General features: G+C 43.2%; 1 protein-coding gene across 2 annotated transcripts in view; it reads right to left on the bottom strand.

The window, feature by feature from the left end:
• Nucleotides 1–1,062: 1,062 nt before the first annotated feature.
• The window catches only part of PSTPIP2 (proline-serine-threonine phosphatase interacting protein 2), a 93,781-nt gene continuing 83,660 nt past the window's right edge, over nucleotides 1,063–11,183 (bottom strand). Inside the window, exons 11-15 of one of the 2 annotated variants that reach the window (XM_077283765.1) lie at nucleotides 9,958–10,054; nucleotides 9,660–9,717; nucleotides 8,158–8,192; nucleotides 7,540–7,594; nucleotides 1,063–1,516 (exon numbers count right to left, since the gene is read on the bottom strand). In XM_077283765.1, the coding sequence (XP_077139880.1) occupies nucleotides 7,548–7,594; nucleotides 8,158–8,192; nucleotides 9,660–9,717; nucleotides 9,958–10,054 (237 nt within the window). In that variant the 3' untranslated portion in view covers nucleotides 1,063–1,516; nucleotides 7,540–7,547. Of the gene's footprint in view, nucleotides 1,517–7,539; nucleotides 7,595–8,157; nucleotides 8,193–9,659; nucleotides 9,718–9,957; nucleotides 10,055–11,183 lie in introns of those variants that run through there. The other variant, XR_013221161.1, reaches the window with a different exon arrangement.

Genomic DNA, 11,183 nt, shown 5'->3' with positions numbered 1-11,183 from the left:
GTTTATATAATAATCAAATAAAAAAGATGATGCATTACCTTTTTAAATAATTTTAGCTGTCTGCAGCCGCCATTCCAGTGAAACACGCGGCTTAAAACCTGTAAATTCTACAAATGTTTTCTGATTTTGGTGACGATGGCCTTGAAGACAATAACATATATCGGGAGCAGCAGAGACTCGGCGCTGAGCCTGGAGAGGTTGAGTAAAGCAGGGGTGTTTGTTTTGTTTTTTCACACTGTATGCGGTAGGTTTCCCCAAATATGAAATCAGCCAGAGGGGACAGCATTGAGACCATCCTCTATGTACTTCAGCACACCTGATATATCCAGTCTAAGATCATATGTACATGGTATACAGCAGTGTGAGGAGGCACATCTTACCTCAGCACTCTTGTATCTCCACTACTAGATCAGACAGACACGGTGGACAGCAGTGTGAGCAGCTTCTTCTTACCGCATGACTCCTGGTATCTCCAGTACTAGATCAGAAAGACATGGTGGACAGCAGTGTGAGCAGCCTCTTCTTACATTATCATTCCTGGTATCTCCAGTATTAGATCAGATAGACAGGATGGACAGCAGTGTGAGCAGTGTCTTCTTAGCATTCGTGCTATCTCCAGTATTAGATCAGACAGGGTGGACAGCAGTGTGATCGGCCTCTTCTTACCGCATCACCCCTGGTATCTCCAGTACTAGATCATGTAGACATGGTGGACAGCAGTGTGATCGGCCTCTTCTTACCTCATGCCCCCTGGTATCTCCAGTATTAGGTCAGGTAGACATGGTGGACAGCAGTGTGATCGGCCTCTTCTTACCTCATGCCCCCTGGTATCTCCAGTATTAGGTCAGGTAGACATGGTGGACAGCAGTGTGAGCAGCCTCTTCTAGCCTCAGCACATCTGCTTCCACATGAAGGGAGGGGGCAGAACTTCGTACTGCTCATGGTCCCAGACATCTCTTCTGTTAATATTCTAGGGCCGGCCTATGTAGAACAATATAGTGGCTACAGTATCTTCATGTGTTATAATTATTACCATCTTAGACAAAACAAGTGCATTTACTTAAGGCAGTTAGAAATTTTATTTATAATGACCTTTTTTTTCCTCTTTTTTTCTATTCCCAGAAAACCCCATTAAAGGGGCTCTCCGTGTTATCCGTAGGATAGGCAAACAGTATATAATCAGTGTGGGTTCGGTTCCAGACACCCACATCAATCAATTGGGGGCAAACAGCAGAAGTAGAAGAGCCGCCATCAGAGAACTATACAGTAAGTTTGGTGATCAAGGAAAGTTTTGCTTAAGTCTATTAAATGCACGGAGTCCTTTTAACAAATAGAGGTCCTTCATGCTTGGCAGTTGTCCATAAACCACTTTCTGAACAGTCGAAGCCAGAAAAATGTGTCCACCAACTTTATATTGGAAGTCCTATATCCTCAATATAAATAATTATCTAAAATGGAAACTAAAACTGTGGGGTCTTCATGTCCTACCAGATATCAAAGCATCCAAAAGTGTAACCTAGAAGAGAGAAAAAAAGGAGACTAGGTCATACACTCATGCCAGAACATCAAGTGGACAGATCTGATCTTTCTGCTCGTCAGAGGTCCAAATCCCCTACATGGGGTATAATGATGAAATGATAAAGTAATGTCTTCCTGACCCACCAGCAGAGGGAGCTCTCTGCATGCTTTTCTTTTTTTGTTTGTTTGTTTTTTTTGGGGGGTTGGGGGTCCTCCCCTTCTACAGTCTAACTTTTTTTTTATTTTTCTGGAAAAAAAAATCCTGCATTTCCGACCTTATATTTTTGTGAATTGTTTTTATAGCATACACAGTGTGGGTGGTTAAAATGACCTGGCAATATGATTCTTCTCATCAGTACAACTACAGCAATACCAAACTTGTCGATTTTCAACATTTTTTATTTTAGTGATGAAAGTTTTATTTAAAAAAAAAAAAAAACAACTAAAATTGTATTTGTTTCCCTGTACTGTTTTCAGTCAGTGAGGCTGCGATGAGCTTTGGAGGATGAGCTGACACTTTTATTAATACCATTTGGGGATAGATGTGACATTTTGATCGCTTCTCATTGCATTTTTTTGCAACTGTAGCTAAAAGAAAAATCAATTTTGGGATTTTTTTTCTGGTTACGCCGTTTACCGGACTTCTATGGATGTGGTCAAACCACAAATGTGTTTTTTTATTATTTATTAATCCCCTTAGAAGACTTGAACCTGCAATCATCTGATTGCTTGTGCGACTGTATTGCTGCATATAGTAAGATTCTCGGTCCGCTTCAAAACTCATCCACAGGTCATTTATCAGGAGGAGGAGGAGGTGAGCTGTGACATCACCTAGTGTGAATGGTGGATCCTGTGGTATCTACTGTATATAGAGGTGTTATCAGTCATTGTACAGGAGGAGGAGGTGAGCTGTGACACCGCCTTTTGTGATTGGTGGATCCTGTATTATCTACTGTATATAGAGGTGCTATCAGTCATTGTACAGGAGGAGGAGGTGAGCTGTGACATCACCTAGTGTGAATGATGGATCCTGTGTTATCTACTGTATATAGAGGTGTTATCAGTCATTGTACAGGAGGAGGAGGTGAGCTGTGACATCACCTATTGTGAATGGTGGATCCTGTGTTATCTACTGTATATAGAGGTGTTATCAGTCATTGTACAGGAGGAGGTGAGCTGTGACATCACCTATTGTGAATGGTGGATCCTGTGTTATCTACTGTATATAGAGGTGTTATCAGTCATTGTACAGGAGGAGGAGGTGAGCTGTGACATCACCTATTGTGAATGGTGGATCCTGTGTTATCTACTGTATATAGAGGTGTTATCAGTCATTGTACAGGCGGAGGTGAGCTGTGACATCACCTATTGTGAATGGTGGATCCTGTGTTATCTACTGTATATAGAGGTGTTATCAGTCATTGTACAGGAGGAGGAGGTGAGCTGTGACATCACCTATTGTGAATGGTGGATCCTGTGTTATCTACTGTATATAGAGGTGTTATCAGTCATTGTACAGGAGGAGGTGAGCTGTGACATCACCTATTGTGAATGGTGGATCCTGTGTTATCTACTGTCTATAAAGGTGTTATCTTTCATTGTAAAGCTGTCGAATAATGAGCGCTGAAATGTCTTCTCTACAGGACAGGAAGTCTAGTTTTAATCTAGGTGGCTGTGACAACACATTTATTCTTAATCCGGCCAGACGTATCTGTCAGTAGGTCAGGAGACATAGGCCATTGTTTACATGAGCCTGAACGTTCACTCTTGAATTGATGTGTGTTGCAGCTTATTATGCAGCTATCCTTAGAGGGGACACAGGAGGACTGAGCAATCGATGTTTGCTAATATGTTGATAACCCATTGTATGAAGTCCATGCAGCTTGTTAACATGCAAACATTGAAGGATAAACTATGCAGATTGATTGAATACTCAAACAATGAGAGTTGACCTCATCCCACCTTTACCCTAACTTGTGGATGATGGCCGGAAAGACAGTTGTGAACTATAAAAGGCCTCTGTTTCTAAAAAGGCCCTAAATGCCAGTAGCCAATTTACCATGGCTCCAACCAGAGGAATATAGATTGAAGACACTCTACAGAACACCAGCTTAAGGGACCATGGCCCCAGCTGGAAGAATACAGATCAGCTCCACTGAGCATCACTGAACCCATGGAGACAATTTGAAAACCCAGGTTGGGGCAATCAGGTCACCTGGCCACATACCTCAATGAACTTTCAGCTTCCTAAGCTTGTGGCTACCTTCTCTATGTGGGTGCCTGCCCATAGTGTGGTGTCACTGGTTGGGGTAGTTGGCTCTGGAAGCCACGAAATTGCAGATGTATTCCCGGCAAGCCAGCGGAAGGGTGAGACTGTCATTTGCACCATCTCATGTACTTTCTGGGACTGTACTATAATGTTATTGACTGTAGTTGATCCAATAAATTATTACTGTAATGTGTTGCCCTCACCCTGTGTTCTCTGAGTAGTATTCTGTCAACGGAAATGGGGTACGAGTGTTCAGTGGGATAAGCCCTGGTCCATGTGGTCTTTCTAAAGACAGCCAGGCCAGCGGACAAGAGCACCCACTGATCCTCGTGTCTCCACAGTGGCCAACGTAAAAAATTACAGTGTATTATTATTTTTTTATATTTCGTGATATGGAAAATTAAAAAAACCTTTCCAAACATTTAACCCCTTAACAACCAGAGGTATTTTTGGTTTTGCATTTTCATCTTTTTTCTCCCTCTCTACCCTGCACCACCACATTATGGGTGTCAGGTCCGAGCATTCCTTCATGAACAGTTTCCTGGAGAGTGGATTGGTTGTCGTGGGCCAGTTGAATGGCCACCAAGGTCTCCCAATCTGACCCCCTTAGACTGAAGGCAGTTGTCCATGCTGTGAAGATAGGAGATGTGCAGCATCTGAAACAACGGATACTGGAAGCCTGTGCTACCATTTCTTCTGCGGTGTTGCTATCAGTGTGTCAAGAGTGGGAGAAGAGGGTAGCATTGACAATCCAACACAGTGGGCAGCACTTTGAACACATTTTATAAGTGGTCATAACCTTGTAAATAACTCATGAAAGAATAAAGTTACGATAAAACGAAGCACACCATTGTTTTTCTTGTGAAATTCTCAATAAGTTTGATGTCACATGACCCGCTTCCCATTAGAAAAAATCAAGTTGGATTCAAAATGGCCGCCATGGTCACCACCCATCTTGAAAAGTTTTCCCTTTCCCACATACTAATGTGCCACAAACAGGAAGTTGCTATCACCAACCATTCCCATTTTATTTAGGTGTATCCATATAAATGGCCCACCCTGTACTATATGGAGGACTATGGAGGGGTGCATTATACAATAGGGAGGACTATGGGCTGTGTATAATACTATATGGAGGACTATGCGAGTGCATTATACTTCTGCTACGAAGCCCCATGACTTGTATGTTTGCCATTGGTGAGTATTCTGGTTTATTTGTTTCCATACATTAAAGAACTGTGGCAGAACGGAGGGCGTATACCAAGATGGGGGATATATACACCAAGATGGGGGCCAGGATGAGGGACATGTATACCAGGGTGGAGTGTGTGTGCATGCATACAGTAGATACATACATACGTTTGTGTGTACATTTTCAGAGAAAGAAATAAGTATTTGATCCCTTGCTGATTTTGTACGTTTGCCCACTGACAAATTCATGAACAGTCTATAATTTTAAGGGTAGGTCAATTTTTAACATTGAGAGATGTCTCAAACATAAAATCCAGAAAATCACATTGTATAAATTATATAAATTATTTTGTGATTAGAAATAAGTATTTGATCCCCTACCAACCATTAAGAGTTCTGGCTCCTACAGATCAGTTAGACACTCCTAATCAACTCGTTACCTGCATTAAAGACAGCTGTGTTACATAGTCAGCTTTATAAAAGACTCCTGTCCAGACTCAATTAATCAGTCAGACTTTAACCTCTACAACATGGGCAAGACCAAAGAGCTTTCTAAGGATGTCAGGGGCAAGATCATAGACCTGCACAAAGCTGGAATGGGCTACAAAACCATAAGTAAGACGCTAAGTGAGAAGGAGACAACTGTTGGTGCAATAGGAAGAAAATGGAAGAAATACAAAATGACTGTCCATCGACATCGATCTGGGGCACCATGAAAAATCTCACCTCATGGGGTATCCAGGATCATGAGGAAGGTGAGAGATCAGCCTAAAACTACACGAGGGGAACTTGTTAATGATCTCAAGGCAGCTGGGACCACAATCATCATGAAAACCATTGGTAACACATTACGCCATAAAGGTTTAAAATCCTGCAGTGCCCGCAAGGTCCCTCCGCTCAATAAGTGCAGGCTCATCTGAAGTTTGTCAATGAACACCTGGATGATTCTGTGAGTGATTGGGAGAAGGTGCTGTGGTCAGATGAGACAAAAATTGAGCTCTTTGGCATTAACTCGTATCGTCATGTTTGGAGGAAGAGAAATGCTATCTATGACCAAAAAAACACCATCCCCACTGTCAAGCATGGAGGTGGAAACATTGCTTTGGGAGTGTTTCTCTGCTAAGGGCACAGGACTACTTCACCGAATAAATGTGGGAATGGATGGAGCCATGTACCGTAAAATCCTGAGTGAAAACCTCCTTCCGTCCACCGGGACATTAAAAATGGGTCATAGCTGTGACTTCCAGCAAGAGAATGACCCAAAATATACAGCCAAGGCAACAAAGAAGTGGATCAAAAAGAAGCACATTAAGGTCATGGAGTGGCCTAGCAAGTCTACAAACCTTAATCCCATAGAAAACTTATGGAGGGAGTTGAAGCTCCAAGTTGCCAAGCGACAGCCTCAAAAATCTTAATGATTTAGAGATGATCTGCAAAGAGGAGTTCCTCCTGACATGTGCGCAAACCTCATCATCAACTACAAAAAACATCTGACTGCTGTGCTTGCCAACAAGGGTTTTGCCACCAAGTCTGTAGAATGTAAGCCCGCAATGGCAGGGTCCTCTTCCCTCTGTATCAGTCTGTCATTCTTAGTTTGTTTACAGTAAGTGATATTTGTATTTTGATGTAAGCCCTTCTCATGTACAGTACCATGGAATAAATGGTGCTATATAAATAACTAGACTGTGGCCCGATTCTAATGCATCGGGTATTCTAGAATATGCATGTCCCCGTAGTATGTGATTCGCGGCAGACTGTGCCCGTCGCTGATTGGTCGAGGCAACCTTTATGACATCATCGTCGCCATGGCAACCATTATGACATCATCGTCGCCATGCTGTGCCCATCTCTGATTGGTCGAGGCCGCCCGACAAACCGTCGACCACTCCATATAAGGTATGGTCTACAAACCGCCGACCACTCCATATTAGGTATGGTCTACAAACCGCCGACCACTCCATATAAGGTATGGTCTACAAACCGCCGACCACTCCATATAAGGTATGGTCTACAAACCGCCGACCACTCCATATAAGGTATCCTGTTTGTAGACCATACCTTATATGGAGTGATTTCCAGGACAGACAGACAGAAAGACAGACAGACAGACAGACAGACGGAAAAACCCTTAGACAATTATATATATAGATAATACTTATTATTATTATTATTATTATTATTATTATTATTATGTCTTGTTTGCCAGATGGATCAAACACTTACTACTCACTGCAAAATGCAAATATATTTATATAATTTATACAATGTGATTTTCTGGATTTTATTTTTGATATTCTATCTCTCAATGTTAAAATTAACCTACCCTTCAAATTATAGACTGGTCATGTACATATTGACTTTACATATAAGATGGCCTTCGGCTGCACAGGAACTTCTCAGGACTTCTCAGATGCCCCGGTATGCATGCTTATTGTCAGGGATAAGCAGCTGCTGTGCACAAGCGGCACTGCTTATCTCCCGGTGGTCACCTCTATAATTTATGTGGACTGGCTTATACACTGACATTTCTATTTGCAAAATACAGCGTGCGAGATACTCACATCCATCGCTATTGATACAGGTTAAAATCGCCAACCGTTGCATAGGCAGGATCATCTGCAGATAAAGGAGGAACACGGAAAATGATCTCTGCATTGTGGTCAGAAGCTGTTATATCCTATACACAGGCTGACATCAGGGGACAATCTGCTATTACACCACCACCACCAGGCTCACCACCCAGCTTTGCCACAACCCTGAACAGCAGAGGTGTCAATCTGCATTCCTCGAGGGCCGCAAACAGGTCATGTTTTCAGGATTTCCTTGTATTGCACAGGTGATAATTTAATCACCTGCACAGAATGATTCCAGCACCTTGTGGAATGCTAAGGAAATCTTGAAAACACTCATGGTTTGAGGCCCTCGAGGAATGCAGTTTGACACCCCTGCTGAACAGCACATCCACCTAGCTATGAGGTAATATAAGACTAAATAACTGGGTAGATTTGGCATCTTAGAGAGTCCCTTTAATACCCACGTGTGTATGACCATGTGGCAGCAGTGCTGAGTTACTGTGGCCCACGCCATTACTCCATTATGATTACAGATAGGATAGAAGAATGGCGATACTTTAACTATCAAAGTACACAATGCAAATATATGATCTTTCGAGCTCTCACCTGGCGCTGTGCTGGGCATCTGCAATGGACCTCGCCTGCAAAATACCATAGAAAATGAGAACGTGCAGCAATGTATAAAGAAGATTATTGTAACAGATACACAGAACAGATCTGTAATCCTGACTGTATCATAGCAGTGTGCCCGGTGTAATGATGACAGATCATTGTTTATCTAGGTATTACAAGATGAGCTATAGGACAGTGACGCTGACACCTTGGGATACAGGACAGTGACGCTGACACTTTGGGTACCGGACGGTGACGCTGACACCTTGGGATACAGGACAGTGACGCTGACACTTTGGGTACCGGACAGTGACGCTGACACCTTGGGATACAGGACAGTGACGCTGACACTTTGGGTACCGGGCAGTGACGCTGACACCTTGGGATACAGGACAGTGACGCTGACACTTTGGGTACAGGACAGTGACGCTGACACTTTGGGATACAGGACAATGACAATGATACTTGGGGTACAGGATAATGACACTGATACTTGGGGTACAGGATAATGACGCTGATACTTTGGGTACAGGACAGTGACGCTGACACCTTGGGATACAGGACAGTGACGCTGACACTTTGGGATACAGGACAATGACAATGATACTTGGGGTACAGGATAATGACGCTGATACTTTGGGTACAGGACAGTGACGCTGACACTTTGGGATACAGGACAATGACACTGACACTTGGGGTACAGGATAATGACACTGATACTTGGGGTACAGGATAATGACACTGATACTTGGGGTACAGGATAATGACACTGATACTTGGGGTACAGGATAATGACGCTGATACTTTGGGTACAGGGCAGTGACGCTGACACTTTGGGTACAGGACACTGATGCTGACACTTGGGGTACAGGACACTGATACTTTGGGTACAGGACAATGATGCTGACCCTTGGGGTACAGGACAGTGACACTTTGGCTACAGGACAATGACGCTGACACTTGGGGTACAGGACAGTGACGCTGACACTTGGGGTACAGGACAGTGACACTTTGGGTACAGGACAATGATGCTGACCCTTGGGGTACAGGACAGTGACACTTTGGGTACAGGACAATAATGCTGACCCTTGGGGTACAGGACAGTGACATTTTGGGTACAGGACAATGATGCTGACCCTTGGGGTACAGGACAGTGACACTTTGGGTACAGGACAATGATGCTGACCCTTGGGGTACAGGACAGTGACACTTTGGGTACAGGACAATGATGCTGACCCTTGGGGTACAGGACAGTGACACTTTGGGTACAGGACAATAATGCTGACCCTTGGGGTACAGGACAGTGACACTTTGGGTACAGGACAATGATGCTGACCCTTGGGGTACAGGACAACTACGCTGACACTTGGGGTACAGGACACTGATGTTGACACTTGGGGTACAGGACACTGATGTTGACACTTGGGGTACAGGAAACTTCACATTCAGTAACACAGAAGATAATATCACACAGGGTGCAGCGGTGCTGGGCTCACCTTATCACGGGTGTTGTGCTCCTGGGGCCATTATAGAAGTTCTCATAGTGAATGGGAGCTAAAAAAAAACAAAAGAAAAAAAGCATTGAAAGCTGTTCTACTGGCATGTACTTGTGGTTCGCTACTAATTCTGTATTAAACATACCCCGATTAGGGTCACCGTGACGAGGTGGGATAGCTTTAGCATTTTTTTTTTTTTTAAATCAAAATTGTTAACCAAGTACCCTATATTATTTTCATGCGCTATCTAGGGTTTCTTCCAGTGGGCAACCCCTGTAACAGCTCTTTAGAGACATACCTGGAGGTTTATCTCCTGTTTTGTGGCCTTCTGTAAAGTTTTCTATATCTTTCTCAATGTTGCAGCCTTCCAGTGCTCTCCGGACTTCTTCACATATCTAGATGGAAAACATCAGGAGGTGAAGAAGAAGAATTCAGACATCACCACAGATAATTTCCTTCCATTAGCCAATTAATTTGCTGTTTTTTGCATCTATAGAAATCAGTGTATCTCCTGTCCCCACCAGAAATCACTAGAGAATAGCCTTGTAAATCACAGGTACAAGTGCTTCTCACTAAACTAGACTATCATCAAAAAGTTAATTTATTTTAGTTCTTCAATACAAAAAGTGAAACTCATATTATATAGAGTCATTACACACAGTGATTTATTTCACGTGTTTATTTCTGTTAATGTTGATGATTATGGCTTACAGCCAATGAAAATCCAAAAGTCATTATCTGAGTAACTTAGAATAAGTAACAAAAAACACCTGCAAAGGCTTCCTAAGTGTTTATAAAGGTCCCTTAGTCTGTTTCAGTAGCTCCACAATCATGGGGAAGACTCCTGACTTGACAGATGTCCAGAAGTCAGTCACTGACACACTCCACAAGGAGGGGAAGCCACAAAAGGTCATTGCTAAAGAACCCGGCTGTTCACAGAGTGCTGTATCCAAGCATATTAATGGAACGTTGAGTGGAAGGAAAAAGTGTAGTAGAAAAAGGGGCACAAGCAACCAGGATAACCACAGCCTTGAAAGGATTAAGAAAAGGCCATTCAAAAATTTGGGGGAGACTCACAAGGAGTGGACTGCTGCTGGAGTCATTGCTTCAAGAGCCACCACACACAGACATATCCAGGACATGGGCTACAAGTGTCACATTCCTTGTGTCAAGCCACTCATGACCAATAGACAACGCCAGAAGTGTCTTACCTGGGCCAAGGAGAAAAAGAACTGGACTGTTGCTCAGTGGTCCAAGGTGTTTTCAGATTAAAGTAAATTTTGCATTTCATTTGTAAATCAAAGTCCCAGAGTCTGGAGTAAGAGTGGAGAGGCCACAATCCAAGCTGCTGGAGGTCTAGTGTGAAGTCTCCACAACCAGTGATGGTTTGGGGAGCTATGTCATCTGCTGGTGTAGGTCCACTGTGTTTTATCAAGACCAAAGTCAGCGCAGCCGTCTACCAGGAAATTTTAGAGCACTTCATGCTTCCCTCTGCCGACAAGCTTTTTGGAGATAGAAATTTCA

The sequence above is a fragment of the Ranitomeya variabilis genome, chromosome 1, assembly GCF_051348905.1.
Source record: "Ranitomeya variabilis isolate aRanVar5 chromosome 1, aRanVar5.hap1, whole genome shotgun sequence".
Taxonomy (NCBI): domain Eukaryota; kingdom Metazoa; phylum Chordata; class Amphibia; order Anura; family Dendrobatidae; genus Ranitomeya; species Ranitomeya variabilis.
This window is presented reverse-complemented; position numbering and strand designations above follow the sequence as displayed.